General features: G+C 45.2%; 1 protein-coding gene across 1 annotated transcript in view; it reads right to left on the bottom strand.

Annotated features, from left to right (window-relative positions):
- The window catches only part of ATP13A5 (ATPase 13A5), a 49,859-nt gene extending 23,445 nt beyond the window's left edge, over positions 1-26,414 (bottom strand). The window contains exons 1-14 of the mRNA XM_084638787.1: positions 26,264-26,414; positions 17,824-17,997; positions 16,552-16,698; positions 16,288-16,358; positions 16,117-16,197; positions 15,394-15,463; positions 13,430-13,564; positions 11,311-11,383; positions 10,411-10,542; positions 9,626-9,796; positions 8,727-8,884; positions 8,351-8,539; positions 7,040-7,101; positions 2,475-2,625 (exon numbers count right to left, since the gene is read on the bottom strand). Of these exons, the coding sequence (XP_084494913.1) occupies positions 2,475-2,625; positions 7,040-7,101; positions 8,351-8,539; positions 8,727-8,884; positions 9,626-9,796; positions 10,411-10,542; positions 11,311-11,383; positions 13,430-13,564; positions 15,394-15,463; positions 16,117-16,197; positions 16,288-16,358; positions 16,552-16,698; positions 17,824-17,997; positions 26,264-26,326 (1,677 nt within the window). The 5' untranslated portion in view covers positions 26,327-26,414. The remainder of the gene's footprint in view (positions 1-2,474; positions 2,626-7,039; positions 7,102-8,350; positions 8,540-8,726; positions 8,885-9,625; positions 9,797-10,410; positions 10,543-11,310; positions 11,384-13,429; positions 13,565-15,393; positions 15,464-16,116; positions 16,198-16,287; positions 16,359-16,551; positions 16,699-17,823; positions 17,998-26,263) is intronic.
- Positions 26,415-27,010: the final 596 nt, after the last annotated feature.

Genomic DNA, 27,010 nt, shown 5'->3' with positions numbered 1-27,010 from the left:
TATTTAGAACCAAAGCATTAGAGAGAAAACATAACTTGAAAACTATACCCAGGTGATGTGAATGCCCGTCTGAGCAGGAGTCGCCCATCTTCCACATGGAGACCCCAGTAGGTTTGAATGTCCCTCGAACCCTTTCTGTAGTCTGTCCCTCTTATCAGTTCTTGGAGCGAGTGAGAATGACTCTTCTCCCATAGCAGGCTGCCCACTTTATACAATTCTCAGTTCTTTGTCTGCTAGTCAAAACCACTGTATGCAATTTCCCCAGGGGGGTGGTACTCCTATAGCCTTGTTTACCTGTCTAAGGATTTGCATTAATTACCCCCTAATGATTTTTAGTTCCTGATATCAGAAGCATGAATAGACTAGACTAATGCATAGACATTGCATTGCTTGTTCTGTTCCAAAAAAGAAATTAACACTTTCACACCCGGCAGGTAACAAGATGACATGGGAAACTGTGTCACAGTCTTTCATAAAAACAAATCAGATGTTTCCCAGGTCTCCATCTCTCCTTATTTTAAAAGTGGACACAGCAAGGATACTAGACCAGTATCCTAGGGAAGGCCATAGGCTTGTGACCTGGAAGACACATCTGCAAGTTATTTCTTATTTCAAATGTCTATTCATATAACACATTTTCCTAACAAGCTGGCATACTCTATTCATTAAACAGTACAGAGCTGTTTGATAACCATCCCATATTTTTTTCTTAGTACCTACTGGAGGGATATGCAGTGGGAGCGCTCTCACATGCCCCCTTAGCCATGGGTGGCAGGTATCATAGGCTGGGGGAGGCTGTGCCTCCCTAAACAGCCTGGGGTGGTTCCACCCACACTCTGCCCCAAGACCTCCTCTGCAGTTCCCAACACTCTGCCCTGGCCCATGTGGTGCTCCGGGGCTTCAGGTGCCGGGGGCACTGCAGCCGTGCCACCCAGCCATGGTGGGGGTGCTCTGGGCTTCTGGGGGGGAACAAAAAGGGAGAGGGAGGGGGGACAGGACTTGGGCAGAAGGGGAGGGGCCAGGGGCTAGCCTCCCATAATGGCCGGGTCACCGGCCGTCCATGCCTGAGCCCTGCCTCCCCAAAACCTTTGGAAGTGAACCTGAGACTTGGGCTTTCCACTCCTGCCTCCCATCCAGCCCCTGGAGAGTGAGGCTGGTGACCCTCTGCTTCTCAAAGTGTCAGCCACTCAGCAGGATCTTGGGGGTCCCCACCCATTGGGTATTATAGGAAGTAACTCTTTGGGGATGTGGGGGGAGCAAGGTAAGGCTGGCTTTCTGCAAAGCTGCTCTTAACCGTGCAGTGATTTTACTAGCTGAGGGATCCAAACCCTCTGCCGAGGAAGCATCTTCCCCACTGCCAATTCCTTTCTCTGCCCCACCTCCTGGTAGTCAGGGCTTGGGGACCGCTGTGGCATCACTCCAGGCTCTCTGGGGGAGGAGGTAGTATACTGACATCCCCACCCCACTGAGTTTCCCATGTGTTCCCCACACGCTGAGCTGAGCCACCCTGCTCAGGGTCATTCACAATTCAGGGATCATCAGGCAGTCAGAGTGGGGGAAGAAGTCCCTCCCCTTCTTCCTGGCTGTGGTTACCTCTGCTATCTCCTAAGCAGCTACTGTATACTTGGGCACTTCCAGCCTTTGGGTGGATACCATAGATTTGGCAATGCTCCTTAGCTGCCTCAGGTTCCCCACTTTCAGCCTGAATCTCAGCCACAACCATGCTCTGTTCCACTCAGACCTCGTTCTCAGTGTGGGAAACTCACATCTCTCTGCAGATTTAATCCAACACAATGAATAGGTTTACACTCAAACTTATTTTCACAGTCAGCACAGCTCATCCACGTTCCTTTCTTGCATCCACCATGTGGGGGAGATTTTTAAATGTCCTGTTGAAACACACTGCCAAAGCCTTCACTGCAAGCAGGGGGAGGTCGGGTTCTGCTCTGTTACACTATAGTAACTCATCTTAAATCAGCTTTGTTGCGCAAGATTCACATCAGTGTAACTGAGAACAGGATTTGGCCCAGTGACTTTAAAAAGTGCCTTGATTTTCTTTTCTTCTGATCTGTTTTTTTGTTCCAAAGATTTTGGGAAAACAAAGGTCTTTCATCAAAAGGACTGAGAACTGAGACTTGGTGGGTGCGAACAATCCACACACCTGAGCACTGTAGCTATGTCGACTCCACCCCTTGTGTGGAACCAGGTGGGTCAGTGGAAGAATACTTCTGTTACCTAGCTACTGCCACTTGGGGAGCTGGCTTTCTTACAGCAATTGAAAAACCCTTTCTGTCACTGTAGCCTGCATCTACACTATGGGATTATGACAGCACTGTGTAGACATGGCACTGGAATTTCATTAGTTATTACATATTTCTTCCACCAGGCTATGTAGTTGCTTGCCTGATGATTAAGGGAATGCTCTCAAGGATTTGCATACTGTGTACATGCAGTTAGAATAATTGTCACGTTACCCAGCAAGTGCCCTCAAACATTTTCTTGTCCAGTGGGTCTCCCTGTATCGTCTCATCCAGAACTATGAGTGAATGACAGCTCGCCATGGCTCCACACAGCAGTCCCCAAGGCAAAGGAGTACCAGAGGCAAAGCTGTGGACGTTCTGGAAACTGATTTAAAACATAGGGTTAGTGTCCAATTTCTTTACAAATAGAAATGTTTAGATTCATGGGGACAAATCCTCAACTGGCGTAAACAGGTTCCTCTCGGCTGACTTCAGTGGAGCTATGTCTATTTACAGCAGCTGAGGAGGATCCAGGCCCCAGTCCATTTGATATACAGGCCTAATCTGCTCAATGAGCCAAAGGTGTCTTAAACATAATTAGCATGGAGCTTTACATTTGAGCTTCAGACTGTGTTATTACTGGAAAGATAATCTCTGAGGGAATCGGGTATGAATACTACCGTTAACACAGGAGCTTTAGAGCCCTGCTTGACAACTCCTGGTATTATTTATTAAAAGAGATATCTTGGAAACTTAAGACACAACAGAAAAGAGTGATGACGCTTCCTGTAGTCTGCTACATCTCACTGAGCGAGACAAGGTAGGTGAGGTTATATCTTTTACTGGACCAATGAAAGATAGATATTCCCTCCCCTACCTTGTCTCGTTCATATCCTGGGACCAACACAGCTACAACACTACAAACATCCCACTGAACAGTTTCCTTTGGGAGCCCAACAGAGTGTTGGTGAAGTGTCAAAGTGACACGCTTGACTTCACTGGGCCTGATTCTCCACGGCCCTGCACTATGAGTTATTATTTACCTCGGTGTCAACACCTGTGAGGGGCCGCTGCTGGTGTGAGTGGAGAATTCTGACTTGTTAACATTTTACATCCACCCAGCACAAGTGTAAATGATGACACAAGGTGCAGTGCAGAGAATTATGTCCAACCCCTTCATTTATATAAGTGGCCTTAACATCTAAGGACCTGAGACACCTCGCACTTACACCTGTTTTAAAACCTGTATTACTCCACTGATTTACACTGGGGCAAGTCAGAAGAGACTCAGGCCCCGAACATTGCAGTGTAATGCAACTTTCCCTGAATATGCTCTCTCCTCCTGCCTGAGGCAGAAACGGAGCATAAATCAGTTTGGGCTGAGTGAAGTCTTTGCAATTTCATCCTGGATTATTTCTCCCCCACTATAATCTTGATTCTTCTCTCTTTCCTATGGCTCTAGGACATGCACCTACCACACAGCCTAGCACTGTCTGTTTTCTTTGAATGTATCTGCTACGTGGCATATTGAACTAACAGGAGGCCCATTAAGTTTGAGGTGAGCATAGTAAAAAGAAGCTATAATTTATTTATCCTCCTTTACTACTAAATCAGACATGGTGAAATGCAACCCATGTGGAGTTCAACAATGTTGAATATGGCAATATGAGATCAAAAGCAGCATTGCATTGTGGATCCTGTAGTCTCTGTGAGCCACCAAAATCTGTTCCATTTCAGGCAACTTAGATAAGCCCTTGGACTCTTACTGTAATTTGGCAAATTAATTAACTAATGCTTGTAAAGCATTTTAAAGCAATTAAATGCTGTATAAGCTTTCTTGCTGTTCTTTTATCTTGTTTAAAAGTACAAAGGACATTTCACATGCTGAGTGAAATTCCTTTACTGAAGCTGCATAGGTTTCCGAGGGGTAGCCATGTTAGTCTGTATCAGCAAAAACAACAAGGAGTCCTTGTGGCACCTTAGAGACTAACAAATTTATTTGGGCATAAGCTTTCGTGGGCTACAGCCCACTTCATCAGATGCATGGACTGAAAAATACAGTGAGCAGTGTAAATATTACAGCACATGAAAGATGGGAGTTGTCTTACCAAGTGTGGGGTCAGTGCTAACGAGGCCAATGCAATCAGGATGGAAGTGGCCTATTCTCAACAGTTGACAAGAAGTGCTGAATATTAAGAGACGGAAAATTACTTTTTGTAGTGACCCATCCACTTCCAGTCTTTATTCAGGCCTAATTTGACAGTGTCCAGTTTGCAAATTAATTCCAGTTCTGCAGTTTTTCATTGAAGTATATTTTTGAAGTTCTTTTGTCGAAGAATTGCCACTTTTAAGTCTGTTATTGAGTGTCCAGGGAGACTGAAGTGCTCTCCTACTGGTTTTTGAATGTTACAATTCTTGATGTTTGATTTGTGTCCATTTATTCTTTTGTGGAGAGACTGTCTGGTTTGGTCAATGTACATGGCAGAGGGGCATTGCTGGCACATGATGGCATATATCACACTGGTAGATGTGCAGGTGAACGAGCCCCTGATGGTGTGGCTGATGTGGTTAGGTCCTATGATGGTGTCCCTTGAATAGATACGTGGACAGAGTCAGCAATGGGGTTTGTTGCAGGGATTGGTTATTGGGTTATTGTTTTTGTTGTGTGGTTTGTAGTTGCTGATGAGTATTTGCTTCAGGTTGGGGGGCTGTCTGTAAGCAAGGACTGGCCTGTCTCCCAAGATCTGTGAGAGTGATGGGTCATCCTTCAGGATAGGTTGTAGATCCTTGATGGTGCGTTGGAGAGGTTTTAGCTGGGGGCTGCAGGTGACGGCTAGTGGCGTTCTGTTACTTTCTTTGTTGGGCCTGTCTTGTAGCAGGTGACTTCTGGGTCAGCTGATACTCACATCTTCTTGTCAACTGTTGGAAATGTGTGACGTCCACCTTGATTTCAAAATCTGAAATGATGCCCCTGTTGACACCTTATAGAATTTCCTAGTACATCAATGTCAATTTTATTTGCAGATAATATCTTTTACTGGATGTGACAAAGTTCCTCCTCTACCTTGGTGGGTCTTGCGCTTATTGGTGGATTTGCTTGCCTCAGAAATTAACGGCAGCCCTCAGTTTCATGGTTTTTGTGAACCCACAGTCCAGGTCAACTTCTCCTGTGTCTGACCAGGAGTTGGGAGGATTTGGGGGGAACCCGGGCCCGCCCTCTACTCCGGGTTCCAGCCCAGGGCCCTGTGGATTTCAGCTGTCTAGAGTGCCTCCTGGAACAGTTGTGCGACAGCTACAACTCCCTGGGCTACTCCTCCCAACACCTTCTTTATCCTCACCACAGGACCTTCCTCCTGATGTCTGATAATGCTTGTACACCTCAGTCCTCCAACAGTACGTCTTCTCACTCTCAGCTCCTAGTGCCTCTTGCTCCCAGCTCCTCACACGCCCACCACAAACTGAAGTGAGCTCCTTTTTAAACCAAAGTACCCTGATTAGCCTGCCTTAATTGATTCTAGCAGCTTCTTGATTGGCTGCAGGTGTTCTAATAAGCCTGTCTGTCTTAATTGTTTCCAGAAGGTTCCTGATTGTTCTGGAACCTTCCCTGTTACCTTATCCAGGGAAAAGGGACCTACTTAACCTGAGGCTAATATATCTGCCTTCTATCACTCTCCTGTAGCCATCTGGCCCGACCCTGTCACATGAACCAATCTCTGTTGGTGAAAGAGACACCCGGTGGCCAGAACCTGAAGAAAAGCACTGTGTAAGCTCAAAAGCTTGTGTCTCTCACCAACAGAAGTTGCTCCAATAAAAGACATTACTTCATCCACCTTGTCTCTCTCATATCCTGGGACCAACACAGCTACAGCAATGCTGACTACACTGAACTGCACAGTTAACTCAAGTGAAATAATCATGACATTATTCAGGGCTATTTTCCTTTTTGTGGTTTCTGAGCTTTTTGCCAAAGAAAATGTTCGGTCTCTGCCCTGTGGGAGACTCTTGGGGCTTGTCTACACTGGCACTTTACAGCACTGCAACTTTCTGGCTCACTTTATCACTCATCATGATACAATTAGCTCCTCTGTGCTGAAGTACCCGACATGTTGGCAACCACTGCTAAAGTCTGGGATGTTGATATAATGCATATGCTGATCCCCTGCGAAAGATGATGGGCAGCTAATCTCTCCTCAAATGTATTTGAGCCAAATGGAATATGCGCAGTGCAATGTGGGTTTAAAATTAATTTTAGAACCATGGTATGCACAACAAACAGCTGATTTTTGGCTGTAATAAACAAGTTGTGAAATTACACACCACTTGTCACCTCCGGCTCTCAAAAAATTTTGGAAGGGGAATTGAAATGGAATTTGTTGCAGAGGGGTGGAGTCTGAACGTTTAAGTCTGATGAGCTTGGCTGGTAAGGTATGTCCGTTGAGGGTGGTCTGGATGTTAACAGTGGCCTAAGTAGTTATTTAATTTATTTTTAAAGTTGTTTGCGGGACAGATGGTTGGCTAGACAGAACAGAACAACGAGGGAAGTGAAAGAGGCAAAGCAACTTGTCCAACAGGCGAGGGAATGAGCTGTGAGGAGAACCCAGTTCTCTTGACTCCCACGCCACTGTCCTAGTCACTAGACCGCATTGCCCCTCTCTTTACTATAGCTGGGCATATGAGGAAGCTCCCTCATGGGTAAGGTTTGGATGAACTCTTGGCTGTTTAGACAATATAGCTGAGATCTGCCAATCACTAAACACAATCCCAAAATACAAAATCCATTTGTGGACAAAGATCTTTACCAGCTTCCTTCTGAAGGGATCAGCCCCCAGAGGTCCAGTCCATCTTCTGTTAGGGTGCCAGTCTAGGTTCAAACAAACATCTGATTATTTTATTAGAAGTTCAGGCCCTGATTCTCTGACTAAAGCTAGTGTAAATCAAACTGCACTGAAGTCAGTCATGCCAGTGTAAAACTGGTGTAGTTGAGAGGAGAACCAGGAATACAAACAATACATTTACAACAAACTGCAGCAGGCTGGATACTCAGTTGTGAAAATCATCCTAGCTCTGCTGAAATGAATGGAGCTGAACTGGTTCATCCCAGCCCAGGAGCTGGCCTTGTATAGCTGAAAACATGAAAATTAAATGGTATGTTATGGGCAGAGAGAGTCAAGACATCTCAGGAATTTAGAAAGGGGTTTTAGAACACAAAGCGTGAGCATTGGGAATAAAAGGAAATTATGGACCAAATTCCCAGCTTACCTAAACTGGCACAATTCACACAGTGCAGTGGGACTGTGCTGGTTCGTACTTGCTGTAAATCTGTCCCATTGTTTTCAGGACAGTTTCAGTGTCTGGAGTTATATTATTCACCACGTGTTAAAAGACAACAGAATTAATGTAAAAACCAAAGAAAGATCCAGAGATGAATCTGGAGGCAGTGTCTGGGGGGAACCAGGGTCTGGTCCCAGTCTGGAGGCAGTGTCTGCCTGGGGGTGGGGACCACGTTTTGATCCAGTTACAGCCCTACACAGAGCCCCAGCATTGGTTGTTCCTGCCTGAGGTGGAGTCATGTGTGTGAACTCTGTGAGGTTGGGGGACTCCACAGCAGTTGAACCCAGCCTCTTCCTGCAAACATGCACAGGAAAGAGATTCTCAGAGACCACAGGGACACTTGAGAAACTGGGCTTTCAGGAGCTAATCTGTATTGGGGCTGGGGACGGGTGTGAAATAGCAGCCACTCCATGACCTTTGTTGTGTGTGATGGTTCCTAGGCAAGCACAGATCCCAGGGTCCCTCTGCACCATGCCCCAGAGCTGGCACAGAGCATGCCTCGCTGGCAAGCAGGCTGCGTGGTGGCACTCATGCCTGTGTGGCTACTGCCCCCACCCCTTCAGCTCCCTGAAGAGGGTTCTGCCTGGAAAGCTTTGTGCTGGTCCTGGGTCCAACATACCCAGAGCAGGCAGCTTGAATTTGACTTCTTGGCTGTGAACGAGCAAGAACAAAAGTGCCAAGAACATTTATGGCATTAATAGAACAAAATCCCAAACCTGCAAAAAGCATTAAAATCTATTGTAGCAATCTTGCTTTAAAAGCCATAATACGTTTCTTACTTTGTCAAAGCAAACCAGGTTTATTTGCCCGCATATATTGATCCTCTGGGGGCTGATGCAGAAAATTTTCTTATTCTTCAGCCTCTTTTGGGCATAAACAATCGCTGTTGTCAAAGCAGCTGGTATTGCAGGAGGGATAGAAGTAGTGAAGAGGAGTAGCGCCATTGCCACTGTTTCAGCTACTGGTTTCTGGAAAAGAAACAAACACAACAAACCTGTTGATGATCTTTTTACTCTTTGAAGGTTCAAAAGCGTGGACTGTCTGAACAGACGCTGCATGTGCAGTGTGATGTTCCAAACACCTGCCTTACTCAGGGCTCAGAAGAAAGGAATTTCAGTGGGGAAGGAATTCCATGATCACGTTACTAATACTTACCTCGTGTTGTACATACACACACACTGTATAGATCAGTCCAAGCACACCGATTAGTATAAGGATTATGATGAATTTTAAGGCATCTCTGTAGAGTCTGAAATTCATGGGCTTGGGGTAGAGGATGGACCTCACCAGATCACCTTTGGCTGTGTTGAACCCTATATTAAGACAAGAACCACAAATTGTATATGTTATCTAATGGCATGCTAGGTTGAACACAATTGAATTAGGAGATGGATAGTATTATAAAGACTTTCTGAAGGCAATACAAAATATCTGGCCAGCTCATGTAGGGTGAAATTCACCAACAGTCAAAGACCCTCCATGTCATAACACCCCACTTTACACCTTCACCTGGGTGGTGGTAGCAGATCCCTCAGTGCACTCTGTGCCTCTGGGAGGTGGATTTCACCCCTGCTCTGAATGCACAGGCATGGATGGGAGAGATCTGGGGAAGGATCGTTGTACCTATGCTTATAGGAACCCCTATACTGGGAGCACAGAGGGGAAGCAGGAGACACTATTCTGTAGTAGGGCTGGAATAGCAGCCACAAAGGACCTTGTCTGTGGGTTTGGGCTTTAGTCCGTAGGCTCCGTCTACACTGCATATGGGAGCAAGCTCCCAGACAAGCCCCCGGAGGGTTTTGTGAGGTAGACAAACCCAGGCCCATCTACTGAGACTGCCGTCAAGGGAGCCCAGTAACACTGGTCGTCTGGAATGTGGGCCCCTGTCCACTAGGAACTAGACTGAGACCCACCAAAACACAACCATCAGATGGGAATAAATAACTTCCAGTCTCTGACATGGGCTGGATTTGAACCAGAGATGTAGCTTTACTATATGTCCCCTGGGCCATCTGGTCCCCACCACCCTGACCAGTAAAATCAAAAATAAATACCAGTTTGCAGCACAACAGCTCTCACTGGTCCTTTGCCTGTGGGCTTGGTCTGGATGACCTCTGTTCCACAGAAGAGGACATGTCTTCGGTAATCCTCTGCACTATGTGTTTTCCAGGACCTGGTGTTCTCAGTATGGGGCAAAGCGGTTTTAGAGACTGGAATACTTTCACCTAAAGATCATGTTGTACAGTTCCAGTTAGGATGTATTTAAATTCCATCAGATTCTGAATATATATTAATTGCACATTCCCTATTAGCAAGAATTTTTAATAAATAAATAAATAAATTCACTGAATGATGGCTATGATTTTTAAAATCCGAGCACTTCGGACACCTCCTTGGTAGTTTTCAATCTAAAGACGTGGGTCAAACTTTGCCCTCAGACAGACACAGTTTTATAGTGGCTAAGTGTATATGCGTGACACCGCATTCTGCTACTGAAGTGTGTGTATCATTATCTGCCCACACAGAGCGCATTACAACATCCGAGCATTTAAAAACCATTTTTTTGTGTTTGTTGTATTTCCTGTTCCTGACAATACATTACATAGATCTGGTTTCATTTTTAGTAAGAAATTGAGTTATGCTGAGCAATTTAGAACTAATCAGAAGCCCTTCCCAAGGAGACTGCAAATTATTCAGAACACTGTCTTTCCTTATTTTGCAACAACTCATTCTGACATAGGATAAACAATTTGTAATCAGAATTGATAAAAACGTATCTCCAGAGAGAGAGCAAAGAACTGCATGGAGACAAAAGACAAATCAAAATCCAAGTTTATACCTGTGAGCATGCCTTCATCTACAATACAGCCTCCATCGATCAGGATAGCATCACATGGCAAAGAATGCTTCTTTCCTTCTAAAACAAGGATGTCTCCTGGGACCAAATAACGAGACTCCAGCTTTTTGCAACCTATAGTAAAATATCAAATGAAGTGAGTGCTCACTTAGACACAGGTTATGATCCACAGGAACATATTAAGGCCTGCACTACACAACCAACCTGCCTTCCTCCATTGGTTGGTTTCGGAGGAACCACACTTATGGATCTACAGTGGTACAAGTGAAGACGCTTGTCTGCCTGCCTACCTTGAAGTGATGTTCTGAGGCTTAATTAGTTAATGTCTATAAATTGCTTTGGATAGGAGAACCTGCCTAAGGTACCTATGGGCCCCATTACCATGGTATCTGAGCAACTCACAATCCCTAATGGACTCAGCCTCACAATATCGCTGGGAGGTAGAGTGTAATCCACGTTGCACAGATAGAGAACCAAGGTGCAGAGAGACAAACTGAAGAAGTACTTGTGGCACCTTAGAGACTAACCAATTTAGCTACAGCTCACTTCATCGGAAGCTTGTGCTCAAATAAATTGGTTAGTCTCTAAGGTGCCACAAGTCCTCCTTTTCTTTTTGCGAATACAGACTAACACGGCTGTTACTCTGAAACTGAGGTGAGGAACCCTGTAGTAGAGCAGGGAATTGAGCCCTTGTCTCACATGTCAATGGCTAACATCCTAGTCACTGTACTATAGAATTACTTTACCCAATTTGTTCTTGATACTGAAATACACCTGCAAGCAGATAAGCCTAAGTATGTCTGTGTACTTCCAAATGCAGAGTTTGACCCTCTATTGAATTAGAAGGGGTAGGGGGAAGAAGGCCAACTGGACATCACTCACCTCCGTCCTTTGTGCAGGCTGTAACCTGGACTTTGTTGTGTTCCTCAACAAGGTCATGCAGCTTGACAGATTGCTGTTGATTGGGTAGCAAATTAAGTGTTGAAATACTAATACAGAACTTGTGCCAAGCAAAACATTATACTTTAGTGATCAAGAGTAAGCTTCATAATAGTGAAACTGAACTTAATTGGATTATAAGAGGTAAGATTCATACTCCCTATGTTTTCCTTACTAATCAGGAAATGTGTTCAAAAGGTTTTCCCCTAGTTAGACAACAGAACAAGCTATACAGTGTATTGAGGCCTGATTTTCCACTCATTCAAATTTCACAACAGTAAAGTTACTCCTGCTTTGCAACACTAAGAAATGAATCAGGCTGTTTTCAATGACATTTCCAGTCCCCAAGTAGTGAATTTCCACATGTTGGTCCATTTTCTTCCCTGCTAGAAAGGGGCTCAATAGAACAACTGAGTGTAAATATACAGTTATTACAGAGGTTACTACTGCAAAAAAACAGAAACAGAATCTATACTTTTGGTCATTTTAGCTAGGTATCTCTACATGGCAGGTGGCTGCCTGTAATCCAATTTAGCAATTTGCATATCCAGAGTTCTAACCTGATGAGGTGAAGTATCACAGGTTTGGGCTGTGTACAGTATTGTAGCAGGGATATGTCACCTTAATTTAAAAGTTACTTATAAAATCTAGTCATAGGTGTGGGCTTCTTAATCAGTGTTCTTCTTATGAAAACTTCATACCAGTTGGAAGAAGACCCTGAGGCTCAAAAAGCTGTCACTCTTCATGCTAAAAGCTTGGACTTTGACCTTGCCCAAGAACACCGCCTAGCCCATTGTTTGTGTTCTGGGTGCACTGGAATGCTGGATGTGCACACCAATTGAAATGCCACACTGGGGCTTGCTTAGACCTGTGTGAGGTTTGTGCTGTGCATTTGAGCTAGGACAGTAACAAACTAGAAGTAACTCAGTGCCATAATCTACTCCAACAAGGACAGTAGATCATCTGTCTCCGGGGTGGTGGTGAACAGGGCAGAGCCCACTATCACTTGCTCTAGGATTCAATTCTTGTAAGTACGTGACTTAGTAATTCAGTGGAGGTCATATGTAAAAGATGTAGGGCCATTTTTCATTGGTGACTCACACTGTAGCTTGTTACACATGGTTTACAACCCATGTTTAAGTGATAAAGCAGTGTCCCTTGCACCAAGATGACAGTCAGTCGGAAGTCTGAAAGCTGACTTTCCCACTGCCTCCCCCTTCCACTGCCACCTCAGCAATGTATTTATGTCACTCAGTTTGCAAACCACGGAATGCCAAACTGCTGAAATTAAACTACTTTACCACCCAGCCAAACCTTGTCCCAAATGCCTGAATTGCCTGTTCCTTGAGCTTTGAAAATAGGGTTATTTTTCTTTGTATAGTTTTTTGCAGTCGGAGTTCGCTGCCTGGCCAAGATGGCTGGCAGCTCTGAATACCAGGAGAGGCTATTCTCTGTACTTTTAGCCTGACTTAAAGGCAGGAAGTGCCAGAAATGTTAGGAGTATTTGTCCTCACAAACAGCCTGGTCCTGCAAAGTGCTGAGGTCCCAGAGCAGTGGGCAAGTACCTCATCAGGTTGAACTAATAAATTCTAAGCCTGGTATGCAGACTAAATGAAGCGATTCAGGTACATCTTGGATAAGCATGTTAGCTTTGGGTGCATAGGCCAACTCGGAACATTTTTTGTGGCTTCATCTGAAAAATACAATATCCTTTTCCTCAGAGAATGACTGAGGTAAAGTGAAGTTACTGGAAGATGTGTCTAAAAGGCAGAAATGTATTAACTCATCTGAGAATTTAAAACTACTCCCACATATTTTTTTTTTATGTTAAGGCCTGTTATTTGCAGGCTCTGAACCCCCTTGCACTTTGGGGAAATCCAAGATGGATCCAAAATTCATGGATGGCCCAACTCTAATCTTCAGTGAATTTGTGGAATCTGCAATAATACCAGCTAACCAAAAGCACTGAGTGCAGAAATTGCTTCTTATTCTGTGTCTGAGAGAAATGAAAGCATTACTGCTGGCTGAACTGGGAAACTGATGACACGAATAGCAGCCTTACCTGTCTGAGGTCATACACTGTTAAGCCAATAGAAATGACTGACAAGATTATGATAGCCATGGAATACTCGATGTAACCTTGGCTCAGCCACAGAGTCAGAGTGAAGGTTTGGAACACATAAAAGGGATTTAAAATCTGCAAACACAAATGTATCACACCGTCAGGAGAAATTCACAGGTTGTTCAGCGGCCGCTTACATGTGGGACAAGATGAAAAGGTTTCACCAGAGATTTCAAGGAATCTTTTCAGTGTAATTTAAAACAAAATTGTGGTGCTCGTCACAAGCCAACACTCTCCCATGGTGGTTCAGGGGACTGATCGCTTTCACCTCCACCTTGTCGATTTGATCTGGCTCAGAACTAGTTGCCATCTGGTGGCTGTGCAGTGATTTCTCCAGAATGAATTGGTGGTCTCAAGCTGTCTAGATACTAGCCCTCTCTTCAGTCATTAAACTAAAGGCTCCATTCTGGAGAAGTCAGCATACCCACTGAAGGCAATGGGATCTTTGTCTGCATAAGGCTAGCACTGAGTAAATAATTTACTGAAAAATTTAACTCCTGAATGAAAATTATGGGAACACACTTTCACAAATATTCGCCCAGGTGTAAGGAATGAAGGGTCAGGAGCAAAACAAAGATGTACGCTCAGCCAATACAGTAGTAGCCCAGCCAATATTACCACCAGGGCACCCCTTCTCTGACACTTCCTTGTGCAAAGCACCACAGCTTTCAGAGACCTGCCTAGAGGCACAGTCCTAAAAACCGTCACGCATGAGGCTGCACACTTTGATGCCCATGTAAAGTTCAAATTAACTAGCCTGTTTTAAAGTGCTCTCCTGGAGTTCTCTTGGGCATTACAATTCCCGCACTCAATACTGAGTGCAGTCACTTCTGCAGAGAAACAGCAGCTGTTTAGCAAGGTACAGCAGTATGAATGAATAGTTTAGGATACAAAGTCAAAAATACTTTCTGTATTTCAATTGACAAGGAGAATTTAAGGAGACAGAATGTAGGACACTCGGCTAACCTCTATCCTTGCAAAACGTGCTATTGGATTATTAATGATCAAACCTGAAATTGTACACCTCGTCTTAAAGATGGTGACTCCTCACACCAGGATGGGTATCAATCTAGTATTGACCCCGAGGGAACAAGTACTAAGTCACCAACACCACTTGCTGTGAAACCTATATTTTTATTGGGGGCTGGTCACCCATCAAGGTACCGCTCATGTCTGGCTCATCGTATGAGATACAATGAGTTCCTAATCGGAAGTAGTGTGGCTACACCCTATATGGATGTGCTCATATGCAGAATAGTCCTGATTTCTCTCTTACAGAAGCTTTACACTAATGTAATTTCAGTGGATTTACTCTTGATTTATACCACAGTGACAACGAGACCAGAACAAGACCCAGCAATCGCATTTTTCTTTTTTAATGCGCCATCTATTTTTATTTACACTGTACATAAAGGGTCAAATTGTCCTCTGTGTTATACCCGTATAACTCCATTGTAGTTAAAGGAATGGAACTGGCATAACTGAAGGGATGACTGTACCATGTATCACTGAGTTTTTTCTACACTGCTTTGTTTTAGTAAGAATCTAGGCCATCAATTGCTGAATTCCAGGGTAGAAAAATGAAATATTACTCTCAAACGTTTCTGAGCTATCTCTGCAAGTTGCAGTGGGGGAGGTCTAGGTTGGATATTAGGAAACACTTTATTCACTAGGAGGGTGGTGAAGCACTGGAATGGGTTACCTAGGGAGGTGGTGGAATCTCCTTCCTTAGAAGTTTTTAAGGTCAGGCTTGACAAAGCCCTGGCTGGGATGATTTAGTTGGGGATTGGTCCTGCTTTGAGCAGGGGGTTGGACTAGATGACTTCCTGAGGTCTCTTCCAACCCTACTCTTCTATGATTCTACGATTCAAATAACAAGACTTAAAAGTAGAGATGCAGCTTACCTCTCTAAAAAGTAACTTCCAAATAGGACGAATTTCAACTTCAATGGCATTGGGCCCACACACTGACCTCCTGTATGAGATCATGAATTGGTTAATATCAGAGAAACAAAGTTCCCTGGCATACGCCCTTATAGAAGGTCCCTAGCTCTTTCAGTTCAGACCTCTGATGTAATTAAGAATTCACATACACAAAAAATGACATTATAAAATAATGGTAAAACCATATCTTAAAAGTAATATCAAGAACACAGATGGTTGATTGGGACAGAAGTCTATCAAGAAGCTATTGAATCCAAGGTGGAATTACGCTGAGACCAATGTTCACTTGTCTCATGCAATTCATGCAAGTTTTATAAAAGGCTGAAAAGAGTCTTTGATCTACCACTGACTCTTGCTGTGAGCCTGGCTTGGTAGACTGGTGAAACATGGCAGCACCTCCTCCCTTCATCTCCCATTCTTAGGGCCAATTGTAACCTCATTGAGTCAATGGCATTTCTCCAGATTTACATTTCTGTCACTGAGGACATTCATGATTATGCTCCTCAGAGTGAAAGTTGCATTCATTTTTGTCCACCCTCTCAATGTCATCAGTGCACTTTACATTACTACTGAAGTAAATGGCAATAAACTGATGTGAAATGTGAGTACGGAAGAAAAGAATTGGGCCCGTACGCGTATTTAAATCTGAAATACCGAATAGACTAGAAATGCTGTGGACTGTACCTGATATTCTGTTCTTCGCACGTCAGACCAGTTCCAAACTTGTGATGTATGTCGTAACATGAGTTGTTGTCATCTAGCGATCTAGGATAACCATGAGAAAGCTCAAACAATGATGTCCTGAAAGGAGCTTTTGCTTCTTCAAAGAACTTTGTAACAAGTGGTTAAACTCACCCAACTTTCTGGAACTGCTTCACAGAGAGATCCCAAATATACCGGATTTTCTGTACCTGGATGCTTCTGACCTGCAAAACCAAATAGCACAAATGCCATTTAGAACACCCAGATTCACTGTATTACAGGGCCAGTTTTCTTCCTTGATGTGTGGATATAATTCCAGTCAAAGTTAATGGGAGCCACAGGAGGAAATTGAGATAAGAGCTTTCATCCGCCTCTTCACCTAACACCACGTATTGTATACATCCATCCATGACTTACTTTTAATTCTGGCTTCATTATGGCTCTGTTTATGACAGAATCTTTGTCAGCAACAAAGAGACTATCTGATGTATCTCTAACTGATAGATTCATTGTGGACAAGTCGATCCAGGTCACCTTCTTTCTGGTGTATTTTTGAAATTCATCCTAGAGGAATAAAGAAAAGTTCAGTGTGCTTTGAAGGAATGACATATTCTTAGTGTAGGTCTCTGTGTAAAGCCATGGCAGAGACTGGTAGTACATAATTACAGAACTTTTGGTTAGGAGCCAAGAACAGAGAGTTTCATTACGGTCTGCTTCGCCTAATGAACTCTGTCTAGGTCTAAAACATCGCCCATTTTAATCATGCTTCCTGACCCTGGAAAACATGTGTTTCCCAAAATGAGGGCTGCAATATTACTAAGACCTTGCTATAGTAGAAAATGAGAACCAGTGTAACTAAATTTGATCTAATTACACAAGTGCAAATGCCTAATACAAATGCACTTAAACCAGTTTAAATTGTGCTTTAATCAGTATAGCTTGGTGTGGTCAGTTATTAGTCACTATTACAACAATGCAGTAAGGTATTAATTGTTTTAAGTGCATCTATATTCAGGATGTAGTGCATATATTGGGGATCTAATGCATATTAGGTGTTTGCACTGATATAATTAGTGGAAGTCTAACATAACTCAGGCCTAAGATACAGCTCTCTAAAATTCAATCCTACAGAGTTTCTCTCATGATATTAGCCACATGCATTACACAAAAGACAGGCTCAACCATATTTGTTAGGATTGACCCCTCTGTTGTGTCCTGTCTTCTGCATTCTTGGGGGTAGGTAGGGTAAGCAAATACAGAAGAAGTTAGCATTCTGCAGTGTTATGCAGTAATCACATTGGAATGAGACCTACTCTGATGCTAGTGGTTAAGCAATGGGGATATGCAGTGTACACGAGGCATCTAATACTCAGTGGTAAAGTATCTGAATTCTAGTTAGTGTAACCCTAACCTCTGCACAATAGTTTTGAATCACTTTCCCTGAAAATGTCTGTATGGAAATGATTTGGAGTTAGTGGGCTCCTCAAATGCCTGACTTCTCCCTGCCAGTCTACATCTGAACTCGAGTATTTACACTGGAAAATACTAGAAAATTGCTATTACACACTGAGAGAGTAGGACAGGCTGCTTAAGTGTGTGTGTGTGTCTGTCTGTCTGTGTGTGTGTGAAAGCTTTTATATGAATTAATAAGATCTCCAGTTAAAAGTACATTTTACAGTGTGCACTTACTGTTGTTCTAAGCAATATGACATCTGCTTCTTGCAAGTTACATGGGATGCAGTTTGCCCACACATCCCATGCTGGCTTCCAGTAAAACAGAAGGAGAAGAGCCCCACAGGAGAAGATATATCCAGCAATGCACATGGCTTTCCGGCAGCCTTGAGTTTTGTAGCCAAATATCTCCTGTGGTACAAAGACAAGACATTATTTTGAAACGGTTTGACATTGAGACTTGTTTTAAAGGGCAGAGCTGCAAAGACTTTCTAGCTAATACACCCCCTCTAAGCAACCCCGTTTTCAGTTTGGGAGATGAAACTGTGTATCAGCTAAACGTCATTAAAATTAAGGCAAAATATACACCAAACCCACCAAAACCAGGCAGTATCACATATTTAATATGGAAGGAAAGGCCCATTCTCAACCTTCCATCCATGTAGCTTTGAAGAATTAGCTTGATCCTATAGTTTTCCCTGCCATAATCCAGCTGTCTGTCACAGTAATACTTCTACTTATCTAATTCATATATAGTCTCAGAGCCTTAAAACCCCAGCTATCCTGCAGCAGCGGAGTGTATTTGTACAGGAACTTTGTGTTACTGCGGGGAATCTACCCTGCAGGACAGAAACCCCCTTGAAGTTAGGAAGACTTTGCATGGTTCTGAATAGTATATCTCTGAGTTTCTAATGTGCTATCAATGTAGTATCTGGGTGCCATATACATAATTAAGGATGCAATTTTTTTTCCTTCCTGATGTCCCATAATGTGGTTCTTAATCATACACAGAACCCTGACCACCTTTCTATGATCCTTCATTATCTTCCCTGTTGTCCTTCCACTTTCATAACCTGGCATGCTGTTGTAGTCATAATAACATTCTATTGTTAAAAAATTATTACTGCATTTTCTAATCCCCATGTTTCTCCTCCAACTGCACCTTGGATTTTCATGTACATTAGTCTGCTTTATGTTTGGTCCACACTTCTGACAATCACCTGTTATGTGTGCTGTAGCTCGTAATGCTTTTATTATGGTCTGTCCCTTGCACTCAGGACCCTGGGTAGGTGTCTGTGCAATAACTCCACACCTACAAATCTGTCTAAAGTGAACAAACGTGTAGTGAAATCCTGGCCTCGCTGAAGCCCAACAGGAGTTTTGTCGTTGGCGCTAATAGGGCCAGGATTTTCACCCCCTGAGTCTGCTCCTTCTCCACTCCACAGTAGCTCCCAGGCTGGTGTTTTGCAAACCAACTACTGGGAAGACCTGCTGATTCACAAAGTGCCCACTTGGATTTCCACAGCCAATACTTCACTGACACTGAAAGGCCGTTTCCAAAGTGAGTACAAATGAGATCCTTTCTGCATAGTGCCAGAGGGGTCAGCCCTTCTTAGCATAGGGCCAGAAGGCCCAACCCTTCTCAGCACAGCGCTGAACGGCAGGCACAGCAGTTCCGATGAAACTGCATGCAGCAGCCTCTGTCTGTGTCGCTCCTCAAACGCCATTTTTCCCAGATGTGGGCAAGTGAATAACTATTTTTTGCTGCCTGCCTCCACCTATCTTCACCTTCATTGCTCTCGCTCCTCCTTTCCCCTCACTGTTCAAATGTTTCCCCAGTCTGCTTTGTATCTCTCCTTATTTCTTAGCCCACTTCCTGGTTCTTTCACCCCCCTGACTGAGGCTCACTGAACTCTTCCCCATCACACAAACCACGAAGGCATGTTATTCCATTGTCCCATCCCACTGCCCTTCCCCGCAGATTACTCCCGTCCCTGCATCCGTCTCTACTCCCAACACTCCTGGTTCCTTTCTTCCCTACGACTCCTGTCTGTCCTCGACACACGCCGTCCGGGCACTCCCACAATGTCCTGTGCCCAGCCCCTGTCTCTGTCACCCCACTGCCAGCATAGGGCCTGGTTCCCTACCCAACACATGCATCGTTCTCCTCTTGCCCCTGCAAGTCCTGTTTCCCTTCCCCCCGCCTCAAAAATCCCACCCAGGCCCCGTCTCTCCACCCCACACACAGTTCCCTTCCCCAAACCAGGGGCCTGTCCGTGTCCCCACCCTCCTCCCCTCCCTCACATTCTGCCCCTCCAGGGACCTGTCCCCCCCGCACCAGGTGTGGCTCTCCCACTCCCACACACGGTGTCCCATCTGCCCCGCCCTCCTCCGCCCGCCCCGCCAGCCGACACCGGCAGCCACCCTGCTCTGCGCCCCTCCCGCGCTCCCCCCCCCTTCCTCCAGCACCCAGCCGGAGGCCGGGCTGCCACCTCTGAGGGACAAAAACCCACCACCTCCTGCCGGAGCCCACACCGTTGCCCGTGTGCCCCTGGCGCCTTTCCCGGGACCGCCACCTCCCAGAGACCATCCGCGGGACACCTGGGGAGGCAGCACCCGGGCAGAAATCTACCTGCCTCTCTGTAAGAGCGGAGGGCATTTGAGTCACCCTGTGACATCCAGCGCACCTCTCACTAGCGGGGGGTGTTGGCCAGAGCTTGGTCGGTCGCTCCCGTGTTCATGCTCAGCAGTGTAGTGCAGGAGACACCTACATCTTGTCACTTGGGATAGGGGAGGCGAGGACTGGCCGTGAGGGCCTCTCGAGATCCCTTCTGTCCTGTGATTCTATGGCTCACGCAGGTGCAAACTATAGGCACACTCAGGTTTTAAGGTGACTGGACTCGGAGGAACCTTAGACCCCAAACAGTCACCAAATCCTTATGGGAAAGTCCTATGGAATTTAATAGTAGTTAAAACAACAGCATTCTCCAAAAGCTTAATCGGATTACCGAGAAAAAATATCTGCTGACTTAAATGGTGAGTGAAATCCTTTCTTTTTCTTTCTTTTTTATATATAGTTCCATAGCAAGAATATAATTTTCTATTAAATTCTCTTGGTTGGTTAAAAAAAAATCTGTAGAGAGCTATCATTCTCTATCAATCTCTATCGGGTTTGTGTAAAAGGGAAGGGTCAGCATATTCTTCCATATGTTCATTTGAAATACAAGCATGAAACAGACATCACAAACTTCTCAGGTCCTGCAAGGTGAATGGGAACTATATGTTCACTTCAGAACTTTGCTCTGATTAATATTGCCTGTTTGTAGAGTTCAGTGATATGTCTGAATCCGTAACGGACTGGATTTTGATTAACCAGCTTACAACGGAAAGATTACAGAATTGGTATTATTCACTTTTGGGAATAATGGACTTAACATATTTTGTACTGTCCAGGAGAGGGCTGGGCAGTACAGGACATAGATTTCTCCCCAGAAATGTAAGACGGGGTGTATTGGGGTCACCCTGCAGTATAACCAAGGCTGGTGAGAGCCAGGGTATAACCCGTGTGTGGCTGGCAGGCTGCAGTTACACACAGACACTCTGGGTGTGGCATGCATTCTGGAAGGCTGTTTGTGAGCGGCCCAGATGGGAGCTAATTCAGTAAGGCATTGTAAGGCACCCCAGGTTGAAGGGCAGGGGTGACACAGTCCCCCACTGCTCTGGATTGTATCCTGGTATGTCACACATCCATCCTATTTAAATTTTTAACTAGTGAAAGGCCCAAGCCATTTGATTTCAGTCTGGTTTCAAACACTCTGAATTTCTGCAGTGTGGTTCAATCTCTGTTGAGACAAGGACCAACTGCATAATTTGTATCTTGAGCCAGATGCTGAAACATCAGACAGACATATGCACATTTTGATGCTTGGATTCACGCCCATCTTTACTCTTCATCCCTCTCCCAGCTATACACAAAGTACTTACATTTCCTCTGGCATGAGCAACTGTATCTATAGACTCAAATCTTGTATAACTCTATTGTCTGTAAAGAACAAACCGCCCCAGGCAGTGGAGGAGGACTTTAAAACTGGATGGGTCATTTCCATTGCTTGTCATTATGACTTAGGGTTGTTTTTTTTCTTCTGCTGCACCTTTACAGATCCTTCTCTTTTGCCAATATGCATTTTCCAGACTGCAAGGGTCTATTCCTCTCTCTCTCTCCCTGGGAAAATCCTCAGAGAATTACCTAGACCCACTTTAGGATTGAGTCAGCTAAGACAAGGGAGACCCCATGTTCAGAAATGACTGGAGGAAATTCACATGGGTTCAACACAGTCTGCTGCGCATGACTATAAATCCTCTTGATTCCTTTTCCCACCTTCATAATCCCTGAAAGTAATGCCTCGCTCAGGAGAGCAAATGTTGCCAGCCACCCACATTTAAAAGGCTTTGCAACTAATAATCAGGTTCTGAGAATCAAATTATGCCAGCAATATTGTGTCATCCACGCAAGCTAAATAAAATATAGGTGACTACTTAAACCACTCACAGGACATTGTAGGTCCCCACTTGTTTGGAGGTATGTGACTCCCCAGACCCAGCCTCTGTTAATAAGTACATTTAAAAAAGAAAATTTCTATTTTATTTCATCCCGAAGGATTCTCAAACTGCTTAACAGCACTTGTAAACTTAATATACTCACTATAGTAGGGATCACATACTCCAGCACTGAAATACAACCACCTCTGTATGGGGTAGGGGAGGGAGTCTCAACTGCTTAATCTTCTACAGGATAGAAACCAAAGAAGATCATATCTGGTGGAAACCACAGGGAGTTTAGGAAAACAGAATGTAATTCCACATGTTGGAACTTGGCTAGCGAAGCCAAACTCTTAGCAAGTAGGTTTCACCAGTTTAATCTAAGGTGGGATTTTAAAATGATTTAGTTAAACAGACATAAAGAACCTGTGTAGACACTCTTAGTTCAGTTTGAGAGTGGTTTATTTGATTTAGCTTAAACCTGTTCCTAATCAATTTAAATTAAAGCCTGGTTAAACTGAAATAAGAATATCCAATGGGAGCTGCTGGAAGCGGCACAGGCCGAGGGACGTACTGACCACCGCTTCCAGCAGCTCCCATTGGCCTGGAGCAGCGAACCGCGGCCCCTGGGAGTCGCGATTGGCCGAACCTGCGGACGCGGCAGGTAAACAAACTGGCCCAGCCTGCCAGAGGCTTTCCTTGCGCAAGCGGCAGAACAAGTTTGGGAACCACTGCTCCAGTGGAACTAGTTCGCTCATCACTTGCTAATTAGACCAAATGATGCTGAGCAATGCGAGGATGAGAAGTGAAAGGACTGGCTGTCACAAAAAAACATGGCAGCATGTCCAGCTATGTGGCCTCTCTAATTCTGTGTCCCCTGAAGCCTGATTGAACTATATTGAACAAGTTGGACTGCAAAGGAGGAGTTCACAATTGATAGTAGATCATGCTTTTGCATTCTTAAAGTCAATGAATTATGTGCCCATCGTCGTGGCTTCTGATCTCTGAGGCACACTCAAAGACCGAATGCTGTGCAGGACAGCCCACATCCTGCCAGAGGAATGCTACTCCATCGATCAAACAGTAGTTTAGGTGGAAAGAGGAGCCATGGGCCATTCCCCATCTGAACCAGACTAGCAGGCTATCAGAGCGTGTGTGTTCTCTCCACTGAAACAGCCTGCCTCCCCTTCTTCCGAATAAATGGACTATGAACAACCCAATGGCTTCCGCTGACCTTGTCCTTTGTGATGGTGCATAAAGAGGTGGGCACTCGTAAAGGAGGTCCCAAATCTAATGCGTCTTTATAGATTAAAATTAACACCTTTTGCTGAACCTGGAAGCTGATGAGACACTAGTGTTCATCTATGCTGGTGAACTCTATGTTCTTTACTAACTGATGTAACTTCTTGGGGTTATCCCTTCGAAGTACCCAACCAGGACTTTAGAACAACCAAAGAACAGACTGCCCCCAGAGATCCCATCCCAGGTTTTACACTGAACCTAGCATAGGAGTGAGGGTATATGCCCATGCACTGCACACACAGTTGGGAAAGCTCACAATAAAGTACCTCACTGTCAAGTCTCCGTGCTTTGATTGAAGCAGCTCCCCAGTCACCTGGGACCTGACCGATGAAGCTGCTGAGTGCTCATTAAGTTGAGCCCTGAGTGGAGCCTTTGAAAGAAAACGTGCGCTAAAAACCTGAAGAAAATTGGGCAGATCTTCAGCTGATGAAGGTTCCTGCTGCAGGGCATATTAAAGGCTGGTGAAATGGGATGGAACAGGTCCAGATTCTCCTGACTTAGTGTTGACATAGCAGGTAAACACTTGCTCAGCAGCCAAAGTGGGGTTCGGTTCTACACCATGTTGTTGACCCTATGCCCTGCATCCCATCGACAGGATCATCCAACACAGATCCAGCACAAGAGGAGCCAGCTATGATAATGTATGGACAGACAGCTCTGGAAGCCAAATGCTTAACGTTCAGGTGATAAAACGTATAGAAGAGAGGAACTGAGGGAAAAGACAGGACATTGATGATCATTTCTGCTGAGCCTAGGAACCTGTCTGTGGCATTAAAGATGTTGCAGGATGATGCCACCCAAAGGCAACATAATACTTGGGAATCAGGCGGCCATGGCTTTGGCAAGCAGAGCTGTGACACATTCCCATGGCAACTCAGCCCCATTCCAGCAGCGCTTTGTCTCTTGGTCTGATGAACTGGCACAGAATGTGCTGAGCTGGAGCCTTCAACCTCCTGAGCACACGCTCTTCCCTGCCACAGATGAGTGCAACCAAAGCACCACATTGTGCAAGGTAAAGAGAGAGTGTGTGAGAGAGAGAGAGACATCCTTTAACACCCCCCCCCACTGGGGCCAGACATGAGAGTACAGGCCCCGTGCGAGGCTAGGACTTGTAACAATAACCTCTCAAAGGGGTAATGAGCAAGAGGAGGATTCCTCCTGCTCCCTCTGGCACTCATGAGCAGTCTAGCTGCCCCGTCTACAAGGGAGGGGAAAGGTGCAGGAAGCCTTTCATCTGTGCACCACCCAGGAAACAGCCCACAACTTTGTAACAGCATTGGGACTCCCCAGAGGCCACTGTTGCAGGTGGTCTCGGCATGTCTGTTTTTCTGACTGTACAGGAATTAGAACTTTGAGAAATGCTTTTCGTTGGTTGTGGTGCAGTTATTTTCAGCTGCTGGCCATGTCACCAGCAAAGTCTGCTGACAGCCTTGATTTGGCTAAGAATCATTCTTCAGCGTAGCTGGATGATGTGCCCAGGCTAGCCAACAAGACATTAAAACATTCCACCCCCGCCGTCTTGCCCTGTATGTGATATAGGAGCCCCTGCCATTCACCAGGGACTGGATTGAGACCCTCAGCTCTGTTCAGGGATGCTGCTTAACGCCAAAAGGCACTGCTAAAATACTGTAATTTACAAAGCTCAGCTATAAGATTTATATTTCTTAGGAAGTTGGGGATGGGTAAAAAGCTACAGTTGCATCAGGGGGAAACCTGAGAAGCAGCTCCTGGGGGCATTCTGCCAGCAGAGGACAGAGGCTCAAAGGTCCTCAGGGGGCTGGGTGAGGAGAGAGTGGAAACTGCTCTACTGTCAATGGGTGTAGCACATGCCCCTCCCAGCAGCTGTCCGCAGTGGATGCAGAAGGGTTAGGGTCACGGCAACTCTCCTTTCCTAGTCCCTCAGGAGCATCTGGCACTGAGAATGCTGCTAGCATCAGAGCATGAGCACCCGGATTCTAGCTACCCCTTGCACAAGTGCCTGGGAGGAGAAAGCCCCCTTCTCTCGCTCTCCGCACCACCACTCCTTTGTGCACACTGCCTGAGCTGCTAAAATGTGGAAGTAATTGTACTTCCAAAGCACTTCCCCCTGCTCCACCTTTCCCACCTCCCCCAAATGCTGCAATCACACAAGAATGCTCACCACAGAAAAGAGATAGGGCTGATTCTATGAACATTAACAAAAGCATCCTGAAGACAGGGGTTAGATTGGCAAGCACATCTGGAGAGCAATGGGATTCCACCCTGGGGGCTGCAATGGCAAAGCTTAGTCACCCCCAGACTTACAGCATGGAGGATAGGACCCCAGAAATCCTCAAGCAAAATTGCAGCAGGGTGTGCCTCAGCAGGAGTGACTCAGTCCCAGCTTGGAAGAACTATGCAGGGTTGACTTCAACCAAGGAAAAAGAAAAATGTGACCAGTTTATAAGCATCTTCCCTGTGATCTGTTCACCTGCAAGGTGGTGTCCCATGTGAAGGGGTGGAAGCCCCATTGCTAAGGATGTTACGATTAGACTGGAGAAAGCCTGAGGAAAAGTACTGGTCAGAACAGTCCTTCACTGGCAGGGGCACTAGGTCTTTTTCCTTTCTCATTTCTGTGGGTTGAATCTTGATGTTCTTACTCAGGCAAAAAACCCCAACTGACATCAGTGAATAAATGACCTCAGGGTTTGACCCTCTGATTCAGCCTTCAACCAGAACCTATGCTGAAAACACCAAGCCCACTTTGAATGCTGAATTTAGCTGTAGAAAATACAGAGATCCATTGGAAATGGCACAGGCTGAGAGGGCTCAGTGAGGTGTAAAAGAAAACCAGAAATCACCCCCCTCCTTCCTTTACCAGCTCGTTTTCCTCTTTGGGGTTGAGCAATGCATGGTGATCCTTCCAGGACTTTTCTTCCATCAGTCTGGGTTAGTTTCACTCCAGGTTGTTGTCTCTTGGCTGGGAAGAGAGGTCTCGGATGCTGCTACTGACTTGAACTCAGGACATCAGTTAGTTCTCACCATGGTCCTATCCACTGCCTCTAAAAATCCCTGAGCATGCACCTTTGTTGTTGAACTGGCAACACAGGAAGGAAATCCATTCTCGCTTGTAAAGCTCTCGGGTATTTACTTATGCAACTCCTGCACGCCTCTCCCATCTAGTGTTATTTTGCTCAGTCATGTGAAAATTACCATTTAAAGTGACACCACCAAAGGCAAAATGAGGGAGGGAGCAAGTGAGTCATGCCTCCTGCTGGGCCCGCCTAGAGTTCTGGGCACCTCAGAACCAAACAGGAGCTGACAAATTGAAGGGAAATCAGAGCAGATCAGTAACGACAAGGCATTGGAGGGGATTAGCGTCCATAGAGAGACACATATTTGGATCCCGAAGTTGGGAGATGTTGGGCTACTGAAGTCGGGTTCATTTCATTGGAGAGAAGTCTCCATTTGTGGTTCAAAAGAAGAGTTCCTCCAAAGTTTGAGTCTGGGATTTGGTGTGGCCCAGGCAAGGAAGCCGGGATGTGGTTATGATCCAAATTTCCCATGGTTCAGAGCACTGTACAGAACTATGGTTTTGGTACAGCTGGATGTGTTATGTGCGGTC

The sequence above is a fragment of the Lepidochelys olivacea genome (assembly GCF_965140295.1).
Source record: "Lepidochelys olivacea isolate rLepOli2 genome assembly, chromosome: 9".
NCBI lineage: Eukaryota > Metazoa > Chordata > Testudines > Cheloniidae > Lepidochelys > Lepidochelys olivacea.
Note: the sequence above shows the minus strand (reverse complement) of the source record. Positions and strands in the feature narration are given on the sequence as shown.